This window comes from Phyllostomus hastatus, unplaced genomic scaffold, assembly GCF_019186645.2.
Source record: "Phyllostomus hastatus isolate PE091 unplaced genomic scaffold, TTU_PhHast_1.1 phas_scaffold_21, whole genome shotgun sequence".
Taxonomy (NCBI): Eukaryota; Metazoa; Chordata; class Mammalia; order Chiroptera; family Phyllostomidae; genus Phyllostomus; species Phyllostomus hastatus.
In genome coordinates, this window is record NW_025334017.1 from 24,467,335 (window position 1) to 24,488,401 (window position 21,067).

Here is a 21,067-nt window from a genome sequence, read left to right on the forward strand (position 1 = left end):
AGGCAGCATCAGGTCAACCCTCCACCGGTCAGTGGCCTGGGCGCTCAGAACACGTGGCTGGCACCTGCCTTCCCAGTGTGCTGCGGGGGCCTGGTCTTCCTTTCCCTCCACCCGGAGCTGCCAGCCCCCTCTGGGAGTGGCACTGTCACCAGGTAATTACAAATGAAAGACCTGGTTGTCTGCTCTGCTCATGTTTTTTCCTTCCCCCTATTTACTATAATCAGGACATCATGTTTTTCATTTAGAATAAGGCAATTACTTTTCTGTTGACTGACGACTAGCAGAAAGCAGACTGAGCCTCGTTTCCACAGGAATTTACGGGGACAGGACTGAGAGAGAGTCTGGCTCCCAGCGTCTCCACCCCTCTCCTTATATCTATACCTTACCTGAGGACGGCATCAGTCAAACAGCAACGGCCAAATGGCATCTACTGCGCACATGGCTGTGCTCCTCTCCCCCTTATCTGGAAAACGGTGAATAAAAGTCACCATCAGTTCCTCTGAGCTTCACTGTAGTGTGGCCTAACTCTATACCTATGCACAGTTAACAGCCAGCCCCTCCCTAGGAGCTGTATAATAAACATGAGAATAGCCATGTATTTTTTCCACTTGCCTGGTACTCATTTTTATATGCAAAACAACTCTTTGCAAAAGGAAATTAATAAGATGTATCACATCTCTTTAATGAATGGATGTTCAGGTTAACTGTCGTATAATGAAGCAAACAGCAAATAAAAATGGTCTGAAAGTGCTTTCTTCCCTTTCTGAGAAAGAATTTCAATTACCTGGCCTACTTTGTGCTATGCGAACATTTCTAAGAACCATCAGAAGCCCCAGGAAACAGACTGTCTCCATGCACGCTGTCAGAGGCAAGAACGTTCTGTTCCACAGCTTGAGCTTTGCCTTAGAAACCCAAGCCTGGGCTCCTGGCATTGTAAACTAGCGGTCTTCTGCCAAAAGTGTCAGCCCGAATCTATGCCATCTATTTCAGTTCTTTTTATCAGAATATATTCTTATAGGTGCCTGCTGGTTCTCAAACTACTCTTCAGCTTCATGTGTTGTCAAAATCTTCATGGGTTCAAGGTGAAAGTGTACCCAGAGAAAGCAGATGCAGGGGAATGGGACCATTGGTCATAATATAATAGAAGGCATTATTCAAATCTATAGAAAACCCTCTTCCTCCAAACTTGGGAAGAAGTAACAATCTGCCCTTCCCTTTTTTTCCAAATAGAAGTAAGGCTCCATGCATGCAGAGTAAGAGATCTAGGCTTTAATCATTCTCTCCCTGACATTTAGAGTAACCTTTGGCAAATTTCTCAACCTTTCCTTGTTCCAGGTGAGAAGGAAGTGCAGAGGACTTCACCCAGTGCAAAGACAGAAGACATGCAATGAATGGCTCTGAAGATCTTTAAGAGTATGTAATGCTATGTGGGATGTTTTATCAAAATTTCTCTGGGTTTTCAGAATTTTTTTTGGAATTAGTCCTGTGGGAATACGGCTTTCTGTTCTCACCTCTAATTCAGTCCCCTTTTCTCATGTTACTATCCACAACCTGAAACTGTTCTGTCATTTTAAAAAATTACCCATCCACCTCATCAACACCGGAGACTTTTCTCTCCAGACCCTTTCCGGTAGAACGTGGCTCGTATTCCCTTGTGAGAGACCAAACCAGTTACTCACTACGCCGTGTCAATGAAAGGAACTGTCATGAAGTCAGAAACTTGGAAACAGCAGCAGCTGCTTTGTCCTGGGTCCCATCGGGGGCAGGATGAAGTGCCACAGGACATTAATGCAGGCACCGAGACAAGTTCTGAGGACATTGAAAACACTTGCTGAGTCTCTTTAGAATCAACCCAAAGGAACAGACCTCTCTTCTCAGGAGAATTATTTGGTTGAAGGATTAGTGGAGGGAGAATTTGTAGTGTTTAGTTTCACATTTAAATTTCATTTCCTATGTAAATATTATGTGGTAACGTATCCAATGACTTTTTTATTATAAATTTTCTTTCACCTTTTCTACCTTCTTAAACCAAGTCAAAACCCATTCAACCTGTTTCTATTTTAATATTTCAGTTTCCCTTGTGTACCCCGTCTGCCTGCAACACCTGAATTCCAGGTGCACCATGCGATTCCCCCCCTCAGGGGATGGAGTCTTTCTTCAAAGGCCAGAGATGCATGAACGGACCTGTGTCAAATGACACTTGCTGGCTTTCTTACCCAGGTGTGGGGAGTGGAATCACATTTTATGCTTTAGGGTGCAAACTTCGGGCTCTCATTCTTTACCACAAAAGTACAATTTGTAGATCAACAAGGATGTGCCAGCTAGCCAGGACTGGGGACTGAGGCGGTGGCGGGGTGCTCAGTGGAAACTACATGAGTTATGTGTGTATGTGTGTGGGGGGGTACTTGCAGAGGTGTGGCATTCAGGACTAGAGAGACTTACCTGGGGTCTGCACCTGTTGGCCAGAATTATTGCTGCTGCTGCTTATTTGTATTACTTTTTCACTTGGAAAAATATAGTGAATCTATATTTACTCTTTTTCAGATACTGATCCTGACAGGTTTAGGGTCCTGCGGGGCTTCTGTTTTGTCCTGGACCCCGACTGCCTCACTGAAGGGCTCCTTTCTCAGCTTACCACAGCTGGGCAGAGACACAGAAATAAGACCTGGAGGTGGAATGGCTTCAGGGCCCTAGCCCACTGCTTCGGTTTCCATAGCAATGAGCCAGGGGTGGTACTCACCACAAAGCATCTTAAAGTCACAGATACATAATTTTGGGACTCCTATCAGGTGAGAAATACCACTCAACAATCACTTTGAAAGACATAATCTACTGTATTGCTCTGGTGGCTTTGGCTGAGGCTTTTCAATTCCCTGTTATGACCTTCCCCCCTTTAGAATAATTCCTTTTTTTTGGGTTGCTTTAAAAATTGATGGAAAAAGATGACCAATTCATGCCAGTCGAGATACAGAGTCTGAAGAGATGGTTTAAGATAATTTATTAAATTTATCCCTGAAGTTTTGGGAGAAAATGCAACACTAAAAGTTGTAATTAAAAGAATGCTGAGCCATCAGCCAGAGGCTCCGTGACTTTGGGTGAGTCCACAGGCCTCTCTGAGCTGTGATCTCCTACCTGGTAAAATCAAAGGACTGGGTCAGCTGATCTCTGAGTTTTCTGGGGCTCAAAATTTCACTGAATTTATGGTGTTATCACTGAATTTATGGTGTTATGTGATAGCAAGAAGAGATTCCATGAAAAAAAAAAAAACACCAGAGGGTTGTTCCGTCGATAATGATTATGTAGCAATGGCAGTGAGAAATTTGTTTGCAGAAAGGCTGTCAGTCGTAACATCATAAAGGCAGGAAAAAGGAAGGAGGGAAAAGGAAAAAGACTACCGTTTACCAGATGTCTGCTGTGTGCTAAGCAAATCCACAGACATGCGACAATGCTAAGTTCAGATATTTCTTCCTTAAGAGAGGCAGATGCCGTGGTGGCTCCTTGCTCCAAAAGTGCAGCAACAGCTGATCCTGATGGAGGCTTTCTGTGCGCCAGCCCCTCTTCCAACTCTTTACACATCCTCACACAAATCATTATCCCCATTCACAGACGAGAAAACGGAGGCAGGGGGACCTGGAGGATCCTTCAGAGCTGAGTGTGGACGATACTTCATCCATGGAGTCTTTGGTGTACCCGAAGAAAGTGCTACGCAGTGATTGGAGTATCAAACTGGGAGTTAGACACTGGACAGAGAATAGCTGCCTTTCCTAAGAAAGGGGGCCAGACTGAGGGCAGGAGAGACTGAGCTGGAAATGGGGCACCAGGAATTGGGGAGATTGAGCTCTAGGAGACCAAATAGGAAAGGCCAAGATATTTGCAAAAAGAGATATTTCTTCACATATCTTTCATACGCTGATGCCTCCCAAATGTATTTTTCTAGCTGCGACCTCTCTCTTGAGTTCTGGATTTGGAGCCATGTGATCATGAAAACTAGCCTTTATAAAGCTACTTTTGCTGTGTTCTGGTAACAAAGTTAATTGCTTTACAAATGTAAACTCAGACTTCACAGGCATCTCAAATTCAATCAGAACAGTGTTCCTCATTGCCCTGTCATCGCCAGACCTCTCCATGCTGTTACAATACCGGTTTGCCTCTAGCATTCCTCTCCTCATAATTGGCAACCCCATCAACCCAGCTCCTCGAATCCCCCACCATCATTGCCTTTCTTTCCCAGAACCTGCCCACCCGTTCTGCACCTGCCCCCAATGTGACAGTTTGCTAAAGCAGAGCTGACAGTTGCAGTGTGTGACTTAAAGCCCTCCTGTGTTTCCCACTGCTCTCAGGACAAAGTCCAAACCCCTTGTTATGGTTGTTTCCAGGCAGGGGCTGGCCCAGCCTCCTCTCCCACCTCCTCTCAAGCTCACCTCATTTCCCTTGCTCACCAGCTCCGGGGGCCTTCTTTCACATCCTAGAACTGCCTGGCACCTCCCGACTCAGGCTCTCCTTCTGTCTGGACTACACTGCAGGTGGTGACATCATAAAGTAGCTGGTTATGAAAGGAGCACTTCACCCTAAAACCAAGAGAAGCAGAGGCTCCTCTAGAAATCTTGAGAATGCTCTGTCCCAGACAGCTGGTTCTTCTTAAACCAAAATATTCAGGCAGAAAGAAAAAAAGGCCCAGGACACCTGAATTCCACTGGGCTGGGCAACAAGGACATCCTGGATGACCGCACCGCCACCAGCTCACACAGCCCAGCAGAGGTTAGGACTCTCAGGCTGGGAGTCATCTTCAAAGGAGAGGCAGAGCCTGCTGGGCCTTCGGAGCAGGGTCCCTGAGCCTCGACTCACTTCTGCCGCACGGATACTGATCAGTGCCTGCCAGAGGGACCTCTGACAGCTCTGCCCTAAACGGGATTGGGATCTTCTTTAGCTTAAATGGTAATAATTGAAGTGAACTGAGTCACTACAAAAGATTATTTATTCAGTGGACATTTTTTCAAGGGCCTACTATGTACCAGGCAATGCCCTAGGCGTGGCCTATCTACTGGATGCTACATGCTGAATGTTACAGATGACGTGTTTTAGTCTGAATTCTGTAATTATATAGGATATAATGAATAGTACACCTATATTTTGTGTCTTTTATAAGATGCGTTAAACACGACACACTGCAGTCTATAGACAATGGGTAATGCACACAATATACTATGTGGGTGTTATATCTCCTATCAGTGGTTTGCCATAATAGGTATTTACTAAGTGTTGAATGGGGAAAACATTCAGCACCATGTACTCTGGCAGTGCCTGGCCATTGGGGATTGATTCTTCTAACCCTTCTCCTTTCTTAGCTCTCTCCTTTGGTGCGTGAATGCCTTTGCCCGCCCGAGTCTGGGCCGGTGTGCACCAGGGGACAAGAGGCTGCGAGCCCAGGGGCCCTGTGCCCTGGAAGGACCGACGGCGGCACAGCCAGCTCTGCCTCCCAGCCCCGTCCAGGGAGGGTGTCCGGATGTCACAGATCCCTGGTCCTTTGCTTCCCCGAGAACAGAGTTCGGACCAGGAAGCGGCGGACCTGGAAGGGGCCTTCGTGACAGAGTCTGGTCCAACTCTTTCATTAGTCCTTGGTCCCACTCCCCAGTCCCCAGACCAGCTAAGACAACGGGGGCGCACGCCTGAGTTCTTAGCGGCAATAATTCCCCCCAGTTGTCCCGGAGGGAAACCAGCTCCGGGGGCCTTCTTTCGTTTTCTGGGTACCTCCCGACCCAGGCTCTCTTTCTGTCTGAACTAGGAAATGAGGCGAGCAATAGGCTCTGCTATGGAAACAAGTGGCAGAAAGCTCGGGGTCCCTTCCTAAGTACTTCCACTCACCCCAGGATGGACGAATGGACAAAAGAAGGAAAAAAGGGAGGGAAGGAGGGAGAGCGGATGGGTGGGTGGGTGGGTGGATGGGCAAATGGGCGAATGCGCAAGAGCCTGAGAGACCTAACTCCGGCCCGCGGGTCGAACCCCGGGTGGACTCCCTCACTCACTCGCCCACACCCCACCCCGGGCCGCTGCGTCTCCCCCGCCCCCCCCCCCACCCCAACAGCGCCCCCCCCCCCGCGCCCCCGCTCTGGCGGAGCGAAAGAGGGTGCGGGGAGAGGGGCGTAGGGGTGGGGGGAGCGGCAAGGAGGAGGGGAGGTGGGGAAGGGGAGGGCCTTGGCGGTGGAGGGGAGGGGCGCACGGGGAGAGGGCGCGGCGGGCGCCTGTCTGCGGTGCGGGAGGGCTGGGGACGCGATGCCACCGCCGCCGCTGTCTCTCCAGCCCGGGCTGCGCCGCGGGGGCTGAGCCGCAGCCCCAGCCGCGAGCCCAGCCGCTGCCGGGTGAGCCCGCCGCCCGGGAGGATGGGCTGCGGCGGGAGCAGGGCCGATGCCATTGAGCCCCGCTACTACGAGAGCTGGACACGAGAGACCGAGTCCACCTGGCTCACCTACACCGACTCGGACACGCCGCCCAGCAACGCCGCCCCGGACAGCGGCCCCGAGGCGGGAGGCCTGCACGCGGGTGAGTGAGCCCTGCTCCTGCAGACCCCCGGGCGCCGAGAGGCCGGGGCACCGGCAGGAAGCGGGTAGGGGCCAGGGGAGGAGGGAGACAGACAGACGGACGGACGGACGGACGGACGGACAGAGAGTAAGCGCCCGCACAGGCTGACGGCCCCAGGCCCGGGGAGCAGGGTCAGAGAGGGACCCTTACAGAAGCTGGGAAACCAGCACTTCTCGGCTCCGCCGGGGCAGGCTCCCTGCTGGGGCTGGTTGGGGTGGGAGGACCGCCCCCCTGGCACGCCCAGCTGCCCCTCAGTCCACCCACGCTCCGGCCCACCCGGTTCGCCTCCTCCCGCACTTCGGTCCATGCCCCGTCTGGCCTCCTGCGTGCCCAGCAGGGTCACTTCTCCATGCATTGGCCACCTGGCCCCTCTCTCCCCGGACTTAGAGACGCTGCTCGGACCCAGATTGTCTGGGCTCAGTCCTCCTGGTCGCCTCCCCTTCTCTCCCTGCTGGGACGGTGTCCCCTCGACAGCTTCCGAACCCAGAACCCTAGGTCAGGGCGAAATAAACACCCTCTGGCTCCATCACTTCTGCACTGAGCTCACTTTTCAGGCAGTTGTGTCACCGGGAAGGACTTCCTTCTCTACCCAGGTGCCTCGGCGCCTTGCCCGAGGCAGGGCCGGGACGTGGTGAGGACCGTAAGTTCCATCCTCCTACCTTGGTCCTTCCGCTCGGCCGAGTTCCAAGGGGAGACTGTGCAAAGAGCTTTCTGACCCAGTCACGATATCAGGTTTATTAATTATTATTATTATTATTATTATTATTATTATTATTAATGTCTTGGCAGACACTGATAATTGCAGGATAGAGATGAAAATAGACTGATGTTTCCACAGGCTGGCCTTTGGTGGTGTGAGACCTGTTAGTGATGCGAAAAGGCAAAATCTCATTACTTATTACAGGGATGCTGTCAAAAACCAGATCACCATTTGGATGAAAATGTTTCCAACCCTTTTCTGACTCCTTAATGTTATTGGCATTTTTGAATCATGAAATCTAAAATAGAAAACAAGGTTAATTTGAAGTATACTGTATAGTGTAAGGAGGAAAGAAGTGTGAACTACTCTTGAAAAATCAATACTCCTCAATCAATGCCTCCTAAATGCGAGTTGTCCCTTTAATCTTGAGAATCGGTCTCTCCATCTTTTAGGACCAAAGCTGCTTCCCTTTTGCATGAGCTTTGTGATTCCTTTTTTAAAAAAGCGAGAACCATCAGTGAGAGCGGTTCGAGGCATAACACCATGTTCGTCTCTAATTTTTCTGACTCACAGTAGCAATCAAAGCGGTGATTTTGTGTCGCTGATGCTTTCAGCAACTTTCCAAATGAGGTGTTGCCTGAATTCAGTGTCAGAGTGAAGATAAGACATAAGCCTCTAAAGTGGACCTGGTTAGTGTTGTACGTAACAGCCTCTCCTCTGCAGAGTCAAAGGCCAGAGCTGCACTCAGAGGAAAGAAGGTTAAAAGGATCTAGTGTGAAAAAGAACGGAGTACAGCATCAGGGAGTGGTTGCCTAGGTGACTGGGAGTCTATAGTGTGTGTGTGTGTTGTCTGTGTTCATATTTATGGGTGTGAGAGTTATTATGTGCTGGCTAAATATGTACATATTTATTAATTTCCAAAGCTTATTATTTATTACTCTGCCATCCTGAGTCAGATCCCATCAGCCATATGAGATCTGGTCCCTGCAAACAGGTGGGGCCTGGGACAAGCCCGCTCACTTGTGGTACCCTGCCAGGGTACCAGACGTGGGCAGCCCTGCCAGGCAGGTGCTCCTGAAGATCTGCGTCCCTCACAGGAAGAGCTCCACTCCAGTCCCAGGACAGCGAGTAGCTTTGCAATTGGCAAGACTCTTAGGTGGGCAGGGTCACTTCAATTCCCTAGAAATTTTCGTCAGCCTCAGGGGAGAGCGAGATTTCTGAAATCGAGGTGGGATCAGGCCCCCCTGGAGGGGCACTGGCAGTCCCTTGGCCTTTTGGAAAAGTGGCCTGATTCCCGTGAATATTTCAGACTGGGAACTGGACATCTTTAGTTAGCATGGTCATTGGAGAAAACTACAAATCTCCTGGGTTTCAGCCACCACGGGGGATTAGCCAGGGTTCTTTTTTCCTTTCTTCTTCCCTGTTCCCTTGTCTCACCCACCCCCACCAGCGCCCACCTAGGAACTCAGTCCCAGGCTTCAGGGGGCACCTACCGCCCACAGTGAATGTGCTGAGGTAGGAAGCCGGAATGCCATTTCCCCCGTTTCCATCAACCCTTTTCCGACGGGGGACAAAAAGAAGGGCTGGATTCGGGAGAGTCCAGATGGTAAAAATCACAAACATGGCTTCATCACTAGAGTTCTAAAGCTAGAGAGGGTCTTGGGAGGTTGTCTATTCAAAGTAGACGGGACTCAGTTAAATTGCCCTGGTCTACACATTCTCTCAGCCTGTTCATAGTTCTTACTTATCCCCCAGTTCCCTCTGCCTCCAAAGGTCCTTTCTTTCTGAGCCAGCTGGTCACTCCTTTAGTGTCAAATTGTAGTTACTTTCTGCTGTCCCCCTCCCCAACCTCAGGAGCTATGCAGGAGTGGACTCATCATCTCTGCGTGCTCTGTGCTGGCACCGTGGGGGGCATGTCTTACAGTGGAGGGCGTGTCACCTATAGGTGTTCAGTAAGTATGGGGGGGCATGTTTTCCTGTCAGTCCCACCGAGGAAAGAGCTTCCTGCCTCCTCCTCACTCAAAAAGGGATTCTGAGGTTCCCATTTTCTGGAGATCATTTCCACTAGCCAGCAGAATTCAATTAAGTTTTTAGATTCAGCTATTATGTAGACTGGAATTAAAGACTTAGCTGAAGCCAACAGTATCTGGTATCCATTGCTTCTTCTCCATGTCGCCGAAGCCTGTCTCTCTGTCACAGGAGGAAATTAAATTGGCCTGGCAGGATTTAGTCCTCATAAAGTCAGTTTGCTGGATTGATTTTTGCTTCCGCCGTCTGATGGGGGTCTCCCAAAGAAGAAGGGAGACAGGTCGTCATGCCCCAGACTCGCTCAGCTATTCCATACGTTCAGAGCTTCCCAGCTTCCCTTTGATTTGATCACAAGTCCCCTTAATTACATCCTTAAACATCCCCTTTTGTGCTGCTATTTTTCTGATTTCTCTAGAGAATAAAACATTTCAAATTTCTCTAAAGTGCTTCTACTTTATAGTTTTAAATTGCTATAATAATTGATTTAGTAGATGTGACATAAAAGATTGCAAAATTAGAGACTCACAGCAAAATGATTTCCCTAAATAAATGGAAATGTCAAATAAAATGCAGGCACTCAACATCACCGATAGCTACCACGTGTTGAAGACTTGCCCAGGGCCAGGTGCTGTATCAGCGGCACTTACATAAATCACCAGGGTTCATCCTCCTGGCTGGAATATTCCTATCCCTCTTTTACAAGCGAGGGAATGAGGTTTAGACTGTGCAGTGATCTGCCCCAGTCTAGGACCAGAATCCAAAGCCTATTCTCCTAACCACTGCCTTCCTGACTAATGGGGGATTAACTAGAATTCTTGACTTTACCGGTGATAGGACTCGAACACTAGTCTGATCTCTTAATATTCTAGTTTGGTCTTAGCACAGTTTTTTCCTGCAGCAGGTCTGAGCATGGGACACCTCTCCCTAGGAACCCAGGCTGCCGCATACCTTCGTGGAGCAGTTTCCCTTGTGAGAAACTATTCTTGCTGCCTGGTAATCTCTCCCTGGGGAGCCCTGGGCCCTCGGGATCAAGGATGCACAGACAACTCTCTCAATATTTCAAAATTGCTATTGTGTCTCCTCTCACCGTCGGTCCTCCAGTCAGTTCTCAGACCTACGTGGGCTTCACCATATGTCTCCAAACACTGCTTGGTTTGTCAAAGTCCTCTATACAAGGGCACCCAGGGCCAGCTCCACATTACATACCAAAGACTCACGTGGGATAAGTTAAAGCCCTTAGATCTTTCTTTCCAGTCAAATTTGAGTTCTGTGACATCAGGGACATTGTTTTCACTGCTATACACCCAGCTCCTGGCACAGTGACTGGAATACAGATGGCATTTAATAAGTGTTTGTTGAATGAATTGCCGCCCACCCCTCATGAATCCTGCATTTATACTACTGATTGCAGTAACCCACATTTGGGGTTTTGATATTTATTCTTGTTAAAATTATTTTTGTTGGTTTCAGTTTAATGTTTAAACTTGTTGACCTTGATTCATTTTGATAAAAATGCCATGAAAAAAAAAGTTCCAGGTCTTAATTACCCTGTGTTGACAGACTGAAAATAAAAGACAATTATTTGCTTTTGTCCATTCATTACACACTTGGTGCGAAGACGAGTAAGTTGGTCATACAGGGGAGACACAAAGGCACAGCAGGGGGGCAGGACGCAGGGGCCGTGCAGGGACCCAGCGGTGTGTGTCCTCGGAGTGTGTGTACAGGCCCCCGCAGGCAGCAGCCCGAGGGAGCCACACGGTTCCTGCGGTGCCCCCGAAGAAGCAGAGGAAAGTCATCTGGATCCCCTCCCTGAGATGAGGGTGCCTGCGGAGAACCAGCTGGGGCTCCCTGATGGCAAAGTCTTCTCCTTCTCCCCAGCTCTCCGTACACACCTCTTCCACTTGTGGTTACAGTTCCAGGTAATTATTGACGAATGTCTGCGCCCCCCACCCCAGGAAGGACCAGCCCTGTTAGGTAAGGGGTCTTTCTGCTCACCACTGGATCCCTATCCTGATGCTGTGCCAGTTACAGCAGGATGTCACATGCTGCCTCTCGTGTAAATAAATCTCCTAAAACTTCTGTGCGTGTGTTATTGTCTTCCTGTGGTCCCCAGAGGTGACATTGTCTTTCCTCAGAAGTTCTACTTGTACAGAAGAAGTTCCATTTGCTTCTCCTTTTTGGGTTCTTGTCTGCCCGATGGGCTGCAGGGTGAGAAAACATGCCCGCCTCTCTGCAGCCCGCTTTGTCGAACGCAAGCCTCTTTGTTGGAAGGGTTTTGCAAAACTCACTACAGAAATAGGTGGTAGCAAACCTAGGCTGTTTATAAAGTTCAGGAAGTCTCATGTTCTCATGACCCTTGTCTCCTGGACAGACAAGGGCCACGTCCTGCCGCAGGCTCACTACTGGCTACGTGGTGTTGCTGGGGCTCGTCCATGCCTCTTGCTTTCCAGCCAGTCTGTGAGCCCTGTGGCACTGGGGACACGTACTTGACAGCCACATGCCTGCCATCTACCACACGTTTGTCCAATGGCTGTAAAAATGAAGAAGTGGGTGAATGGCCCAGCTATGCAAATGCAGTTCTCTATGTCTGTCTTGCACCCTCTTTCCCAAGTCTTATCTTAGACCTCAGTCCACTGAACCACTGTTTGTTGGACACCAGATAAAGGTATTCTGACTCTAACCAGGCTGTCAGATGAATTTGGGGTTCCAGGCTTGGTTCCCTCTCAGTCAGCGAGAAGTGTGTTTTCCTGGCTTATCCTGTACTCAGCAATCCATCCAGCTTGGACCCTGGGAGACCGCTCTTTCACCTTTGACCTGTGCACCTACATCCACAGGGCCTTCCTGCGGAGAAGGCTGTGCTGTGAAGTTTGGTGTCTGAACCCGTTGGTCCAGGCCAGTCAGTAGTACCTGGGCTTTTCCATGGCCTCTAGCCACTCTCGGAAGACCATTTGGCTTCTGTTGAAAATCCTATTCCGACGGGATTCCTACAGAGGTTCTCTGGCCAGTCTGAGTGCCATTTTTGCTTCCATCTGTGGAGGAGGCCAGAGGGGAGGGCCCTGAGCCACGTGGTGGTCTAGCTCCGTCTACCTTAGCTACTAACGGAATTCACTTCCTCACATGCTCTCCTGCCACACTCCCCTGCCCAACCCCTCCGTCTCTCTGGAGATAAAACTTTTTAAAATTATTGTTGTGAGATGAACTGTGTCCCCTCCAAATTTATGTGTCGAAGTCCTAACACTCAGTATATCAGAATGAGACCTTATTTGGAGAGAGAGGGTCTTTTCAGAGATAATCAATTCAATGTGGTCATTCGAGCAAGCTGGTGTCCTCATAAAAAAGGAAGTCTGGACACAGACACACAGGGAGAATGCTGCCTGAAGACTAAAGCGGAGACCAGGAGATCGGGATGCGGGATGCTTCTACGAGCCGAGGAAGGCCAGAGGTTGCCACCAGGAGCTGGGAGAGAGGCCTGGGACAGATCCTCCCTCGCAGCTCTCTGAACCCGCTCTGCCGACCCCCTGACCTCTGACTTCTGCCTCCAGAACTGCGGGACAGTACATTGCTGTTGTTCGAGCTCCCCAGTGTCTGGTGGTTTGTTCCAGCAGCCTAGAAAACAAATACAAACACGTTTATGAGCACAAACACCATGAACGCTTGGAAATAATGAGAGGATTTCTGTGGTCACTGCCTCACCCTTTTTTCTGAGACTCGGTCTGTTTATCATTTGAATTCAAACAGCACTTATTGAGCATCTGCTATGGGTGACGGTTCTTTTTTTCTTTTGGACATTAGTTTACATAACTGTAAAATAACCTCAAAAATCATTATTATCACCACATACCAGGTGAAGAAACACGTGCAGTGAGGGGAAGCGCTGGGGCAAGGCCGCTCAGCTGAGCGGTGAAGAGCCTGCCTCAGAATTCAGATCTCTGGTTTCTACACCCCAGGCAGTGTGCACTTACTTTACCGTACCTGCTGAGCACGAGCGTGGTGCCCCCTCCACCCCACCCACCTTACGCTTTCTTGAAAATTTGAGCCACTCGGAGTGGGGGCCTCCGGCCAGCATTTACAAGGCTGAGGACTCAGTCCTCGAGGAGACACCCCTGGGCTCACGCGGCCCCTCCCTGTGCCGGGTGCCTGAGCAGCGCTGCAGGGGGTGCTCGGCACGTCACCTGCGTCCCAGGCACCTGATGGTGGACTTAAAGGTGAACTGCGTTTGAGCAGAGTAATGCTGTGTTCTGGCCTCCAAGGTCATGCATGTTGGTTACAGAAAATTTAGAGTGTGTGAAGAAACACACGGGGGAAAACCACGCCTCTGTGAGCACTTACGTCCTTCCCCTGGGTCCCATCTAGGGTGCGTGTCGCATCTTCACTGGGGGCCCTGTTTAGGTGTGGAGGGGTCTGGGAGACACACTTTAACTGCCTGGAAGTTCAAGGCTAAAGGAGAAAACTTTTTTGTTTCTCTTTGTGTTTAGGAAAATATTTGGAGGCTGTGAAAGCTAAAGTCTGGTTTGAATGGAGGAAGAATGAGGGAAGGGCCATGCGAAGTAAAGGGTTTTTGTCCCTTTCCTCTTTCAGTACTGAACAATTGTTAGTTGGGTGCAAGTAAATTACATACCAGGTAAATGCACGTTGTGGCTCCACTGCATATAATAATTTCCCTGTGACCCCCTCTTACCACCTCCCACCCTCCACAACTGGCTCAGCTGAGTATGCTATTTATTGTATATCCTGCCCAGCTGTTTTCTGGCATTTACAGTCCCTTTATGGATATAGAAACCTGGCCTGTGGTATGTGTGAGTACCTGTGAATGTGTGGTGTGAGTGTGAGTGTTGTATGTGTGTTGGGTGTGAGTGTGTGGTGATGTGACTATAGTGTGAATGTGTATGAGTGTGATGTGTGTAGGGTCGTGTGAGTGTGTGTGAATTGAGTGTGATATCTGTGGTACATGAGTGTGTGTACGGGATGCGAATGTGTGTGGTGTCCGTGTGTCTGTGTATTTGGGGACCAGCTCTCTGTCCGAGTCTCAGCTGCCCTCGAGGTCATGCTGGATGACCGCCCAGTGTTCTCAGCCCCACGTGCTTCCAGCTCTGGGTCTGTGTCACATGGGGTAAGTACAGAGTGTCTGCCTACATCTTGCCATGTGGTTTCTGAGTAATGAGACAAAGTCAGAAGCCTGGGTAGGTTTTTCTTAATCTAGATCCATCTGCTTCACAAGTGGTGCCAGTTTCTCCCAGAATCTGGGACTAGGTTGTCTATTAATAAGTCTTTGTTTTAGGTGATGTTGTGGGTCTTGGTCTTCTGAGTTCATGGGCATTTTAGTGGGCAGCTGGACAAGGCCAAGGCAGTAGCTGCTAGCTGTGGTGGGGGTCTCGGCCTGCAAGGCCCCACAGGCCGCCACAGATGAGAGTAAGTCTACCAAGACCTGATCTGTTTGGGGAAGAAATGTGGCCAGTCTCTCAAAGGAGAAGGGCAAACAGCCTGTTCCTCAATGGGCTTTTATTGGGTTTAATTTGCATAGGAATACAGGGCTTATATGTAAAGCTCATCAATCATTGTCAGGCAGTAATTATCAAACAATAGATAACATTCAAAGAACTCTGAAGGCTTATTCTGTGTCAGGGTCAGATAGCTAAAGGGCCATAAAACTTTGGGGAACAAACTCATTTCATGCTTGGAACCTTATCATTTAAACTGAGGGTATTAGCAAAGCAGGTTTCATAGGATTTTATGCATTCTTTCTTAGGCCTGGTCGCCCCAAGGAACCCACCCTTTCCAGCACAGGGCCACACCGACCTACGGCATTGTTGCAAGTTTAAGTCAGGCAGGGGAAGTAAGGCAGCCAAGAGATTAGGAGACTTCTGGCAGGCAGAATGAGGACTCAGGCTATGTCAAAGCTGAAGGGCAAGGGTCCATCATCCCCTTTTTCTATAGCCCCCAAGTCCTTCCCTGGGGGGCCCCCTTGGTGACTGTGCCTGTCTTAGGTTATCCCTCCTTTGAGCAACCTTACCCATCATTGGCTAATCAGTCATCCACTCAGGGCCAAGCAGGGTGAGGTGAAAGGGGGCAGAGGTGGTGCCCCTACAAGGAAGATAAGCTTTGTCTCCTAAGTGGTTTATGGTCCCAAGGTCTTTTTTACTCAGCCTTAGCCACAGGAGATTACAGCTTCTGAAGCCAGGCAGGGTGGTTCCCAACAGCTAGCCCCAAGCCCTTCAGCCCAGAAGTTCAACTTAGAGCCTTGCAACCTTCTCCAAGCCACTCAGCACCCTGTGGTACAGCCACACTAGGGGGCCACCTGGCCAGATCTGGGCTCTCAGTTCACACCTTCATACACTTCCTACAGCGGGTCAGCTTTGTAACCGTAGAACCAGTTCAAATAGTCCTATGCTGTTTCTAACAAGGTCCAGAACCAAAGTTTATGAATAACACTTGTGACCACCACTCACAAGTAGTACTTGTGGATTCTTAACTGCTCTCCTCCGTGGGACCAAGGGACTGGGATTACAACCAATACCCGGGTGCTGGGATTCTTTCACAAGAGAAGAGTCTATTGTCCTAGATGATCTGGTGCTGAAATCCCTTAAACCTCACCTTGAACCCAGGATTGGGGGGGAGCAGATTTGAGCCTTGACTTCTGTCTCTTTGCTGGGTGACCTCGCAGCAAAACCTTTTTTTCCCCTTTCAAAAGCCAGTGCTGTATTATATTGGCTTCTACGTGCATCAGGCAGTGAGACCTTCCTCAGCAATAGATTTTCACGTGCATCTTGACCTCCAGTCCCTAGGCATTTTCCTGCTCTGTCCAGCATCATCTTCCTTGTTATTTTGCTTGGAGATGGCATAGGTCAGTGGTTAAGGAATTAAACTTTAACAACAGACATGTATGTACCTTCTGTGTGAAAGTGAGCAAGTTTTGTAGCTCTTCTGGGTTTCAGTTGCTGCAGTATAGAATGGCAATCATAGAAGAATTGGTGTATTCACAAATGTGAAGGGTTTCAATGCTGCCCAGCACACACCCAGGACACCGCCCGGCCCCCGACCCCTCAGTCTTGCACTGAGATCGTCATTCCGATCACAAGCCTAGGTCACCTTCGCCCCCTGCTCCTTACATCCTGTTTCTCAGCTGCCTGGCATTGCTGGGGAAAGTCATGATGTCGGTGATCTAGGACCTCAGTGTTCTTACCACCTCTTGGAAATTCTATTAATTCTCATTAATATGCTGTGACAGTCCCCATGTAATAGCTCCCGACACTATCCTGTTCTTTCCCTCTGAATACTAAAAACGTCAAAACATTCACTGTGAATCTGTCCATCTTTTCTTCCAATTACCTTATAATTGTATTTCCTTCCTGCCACCTCAGCATTCTAAGAACACCTCTCTCCATCCCTCTGCACATCAGCCTGTTTGGAGTCTAAGTGCGCTGACCAAGTTGCTCCTTGTCACCCCAGGTGAGGACAACACAGGCAGTTCCATTGGGGGGCTGATCTGCTCTGCATCTCCACTGGCCCGCCTGAGCCCAGGCCACCCTTGTCTTCACGGGGACTTCTGCAGTGGCCTGCCTTCGTTCTTGTCCTGACAAGTCATTTATCATGTCACAGGGGGAATAATTTTTTAAAAACATATATGAGGTCCTGTCACTCTCTTGTTTAATGCTTCTGGTAGCTTTCCATTCTGTTATGCATAGAATAAAATTCCAATCTTAACCCAGTACCTTCCTCCCTCCCTTCCTCGTTTCCTCCCTTCTTCTCTTTCTTTTTCTGTGTCCCAGCCACACTGGCTTCCTCTCTGTTCTTTGAACGCCCCCCCCCCCCCCACCGTCCTGTCACCAGGGTTCTGCATTTGCTGGAATGTTGCTCTCCTTCTTCCCATTCATTACAGCGTTGACTCCACCTCACCCTTCAGCTGTCGGGTCAGATGTCATCTCCTTAGAGAAACCAACCTTCCCCTGTTACTGCCTGGTTATTTCCTTCCTAATACCACAGCCTGTCCTTGTCTTGTTCATTCATTGGTTATCTCCTTATTCAGCACGGTGCCCAGCACTGAGTAAGTACTCAGGGGATATTTGTTGAATGAAGGGAACCCTCCTCACCTGTTGCTTCAGGTAGGAATTGTGTTTGGTGGCAATGGACAGAAAGCAGACATAGGTGGCTTAGCAATCCAGGGTTTATTTTTGCACTTAACGGAAAGTCTGGAGGTAGGCAGCTGCACTGCTCAAGGATGCTCTCAAGGGTCCAGGCTCTTCGAGTGTATTGCTTTCCATCCTTGGTATGTAGATTTCTTCCTCACAGCTGCAAGATGCTGCAGCATCTTTTAACTTTATTTTTAAAATTTATTTATTGATTTGAGAGAGAGAGAGAAACATCGATTTGTTGTTCCACTTATCTATGCATTCATTGATTGCTTCCAGTATACACCTTGACTGGGGATTGAACACGGCCTTGGCCTATCAGGGCAACACTCTAACCAACTAAGCTACCTGGCCAGGGCTGCAGCATCTTATTGTAGATAGGAAGATGAGGAAATGTGGAAAAGAGCAATCTACCTGTCTTTTAATTTTTTTTTAATCTGTAAAACAATAGCTTTCCCAAATTCAGCAAGCTTTGCTTGAGTCTTCTTGGTCAGAACTATGTTATATGGCTGTCTGGCTGCAAGAGTGAAGGACACCGCCACATTAGGGGGACACATACTGGCCTTACACTATTGAGTCCTTTTGGCAGGGGGGAAAAAAGAGATCTCACCTTTAACTGGAACATAATCAACAAAAGAAAAAAAAGCAAACAAAATATAACCAGAGACATTGAAATTAAGAACAATCTAACAATGGCGGGGTGGGGGGCAAGAGGGGGGAGGGTTTTCAGGAACTACTATGAAAGACACAAAGACAAAACCATGGGGGAGGGTGGAAGTAAGGGAGGGAGCTGGGTTTGGCTGGGGTTGGGGGGAGTGATGGGGAGAAAATGCAGACAACTAATTGAACAACAATAAAATAGTTTAAAAAGAGAGACAAAGCAGATATTGGATAAGCTGCCAGCAGGGTGACTGCACCTTTCACCCCAGAGGAAGTAGGTGAGTGAGGAGGGAGAGACGATCTGCCAGAAACCACAGGGACATAATGACTGGTGTTAAGATTTTGCAACATTAATGACAATAACTGTGTTTCTAACATTCCCGTGTGTTAAGTGACTTCATAAAGGTGACTGTTTGCTAGAAAACGCATGTACTAGGATTGAACTCATTTAAGGAATAATGCAGCCATTCCTAAACTTAAATCTTTCAGAATGGCCTGTTGACGTCAGACTCTGACACAAGATACAGGGTACACGTTCCATTGTTTTCTGCTTCATTTTCCCGCATAGTGAACGTCCGTGGGAACGTCAGTGACAGCTGATACACTGTGGCACCAATTTGCAAGTAGTAGGAATATTTATGGGGTTCCCTGTGCAGGGTCGCGCTGATGCTCAGGCCGGCGCCTTTGCTGGAGAAGCAGCAGATAGCCAATCAGCTAATTTAAAGAGTTGACAGTATTTCCCGTGGAAGCTCGAAAATATCACCATGCTATTGTCTCAAGGGCTTATGGACTTTGGGGCATGAGGAATCCTGGAGGGTTTGTTGAACATGCAGGGCCGTTTGGGAAACCGGTCGTCATAACAACAGGGCAGGCAGCCGTTGCAGTGGAAGTGGAGATCGCCCCCGCACCCGAGAGGGACGATTCAGGTTTAAGCACCTCAATAAACAACTGGCGCGTTGGAAATGGAGGCCTCATTAAATCATTATATCCAAAAATAATCACTTTTCAAGGGCAGTCTTCAGAGCAGCCAGGCTCAGATTTGCCCGCTGGGGTGATGAGTGATGTGTGTGCGGATGCAAATGAGCGCAGCCACGGCCTCTGACAGTGGTTCGTTCATTGCATGCCCAGCACGTGCCAGGTATTACAAATTCAGTACCTGATTCTGTTACCCCATTTTAGCTGGGGGAAGTTGGAAAGGTGAGGTGCTTGCCCAAGCGCATGCCAGTTGGAAGTGGCTGAGTGGCGTTCGAAAGGCAGGTCTGGATTATTCTGAGACCCGTGGTCTTTATTCTAAGTGAGCCCCTGAGAATATCATTAGCTCCTGTCCTCACTGCCTTTGCCCTAGTCACTTGCAACAGCTTTCTGATGGGTCCCCTACCTCCGGTCATTGCCACTCCAATCCCTTTCAAACCATTGCCAGGAAGATTCCTGAGGCACAGCTGGTGTCATTATCGTGTTATTCTGCTCAGCACCTTTCATGATTTCCCTTTGCCCACTGAATGCAAATGTCTTAGCCTGGCATTTAAGGCTTTCTCTCTAGCCTTGTCTTCCACCAGCTGCCTGCAAGTCTGCTCCGCTCAGCCTGACTGGGGCTGCCCTTCGTCTGAAGCGCCTTATCCCACTGTCCCACTGCCTGCTCCCCCACCTCTGAGAGTCCTGCAGCTCCTGCACATCCATCTCAGTTACCTGTTCCCCTCCAGTGCTCACCTTCTAGGAAGCTGATTGTGTTTTGAATTTTCTTGTTTATGGCCACAGCTTATCTCTGCCATAACACTCTATACTCCTAAAGGCAGTGTCAGGGAAGACTCTGAGATGGACTGTTATTGGGGAGAGGTTTAGGGGACACCTGTGAGGGGTGAGGGAGGCAGGAGAGGGCAGAGGAAGAAGTTGAATTGCTGCTGCAAAGGGTCTCAGCTGATCACCTGGGGAGCTCTGGAGCTATTGCATTGAGAGGCTTTTTTCCCCAAATCAACCAGGTGTGAGATGCAGGCTGCCTCTGGCCAGGGGAAGTGACTTTGGGTGGGGCCACTCCTTCCAGAGATGGCAATTCCCAGAGTGGTGCCCCCCTCTCCTAGCAACTGGAGGATCTGCTGTCAGCCTTGCAGGGAGATCCCAAGAGGCACCACAGCAACCTTGGCAGGCTGGGCCCTTGCCCCTTATTCATCTGTCAGATGCACTCGGGGAACATAAAGGCCCCTCTCTGGCTCCTCTGATGGTAGTGTGGGGTGAGTCCGAAAAACCTGCCTGTTTAACAGGTCCTTGAGGTCAGAGTGGAATTCCATAGATCTAGGAAAGGGCGCAGGAGTCTGCTCTTCTAATGGGCTCCTAAGGGATGCTGATGCTGCTGGCCCGGAGACCCTAGATCAGAGGCTGGTGAAGCTTTTCTGCAAAGGGCCAGACAGAAGGAGTTCGAGGCTCTGTGGGCCACATGCTCCTTGTTGCAACTGCTTCACTTTGCTGTCGTTTGCTCCAAGGCAGCCACAGGCGATACAGCAATGAATGAGTGTGGTTGTGTGCCAGTGCTTGCTCCTGGCCTCGGCGATTCTACAGGACAGGCAGGTTTAGGAGCCACTGTCTTCAACCGGGACAGAAGTGTAGAGGAGAGGAAAGCCCAGGACGTGCAGTTACTAGTCCCAGCCCTCAAACACACCTGTAAATAGCTCAGCACACAGAGCCCTCAAACAATGTTAAAATATTGAATAACAAATAAATGGGGTTAAGCACATTTCTCATTTTGAAGGCAATCTTTAAGGTTCTTAAAGCATTGCTGACTACATTAGGTCACAAAGGCATTAGATATTTTATTATGCAAATCATGCCCTTGAGCTGAGTGGGATTTGAGAAGAAAGCAGTATCGCAGCACCACCCAGAGTGAGGTGGGGGCTTCCTGGCTTCCTCATTTTGCAAGTCTGCACGAACTGATTAAAGTCAAACCATCTGGGAAAACTGCAAGGCCAGGCAAGGATGGTACTGTGAA

The 21,067-nt window shown here is 49.2% G+C and overlaps 1 protein-coding gene across 1 annotated transcript in view; it reads left to right on the forward strand.

Annotated features, from left to right (window-relative positions):
• The first annotated feature begins 6,258 nt into the window (after window positions 1–6,258).
• BAALC (BAALC binder of MAP3K1 and KLF4) overlaps window positions 6,259–21,067 on the forward strand; it is a 76,728-nt gene continuing 61,919 nt past the window's right edge. The window contains exon 1 of the mRNA XM_045860723.1: window positions 6,259–6,537. Coding sequence (XP_045716679.1) covers window positions 6,378–6,537 — 160 coding nt within the window. The 5' untranslated portion in view covers window positions 6,259–6,377. The remainder of the gene's footprint in view (window positions 6,538–21,067) is intronic.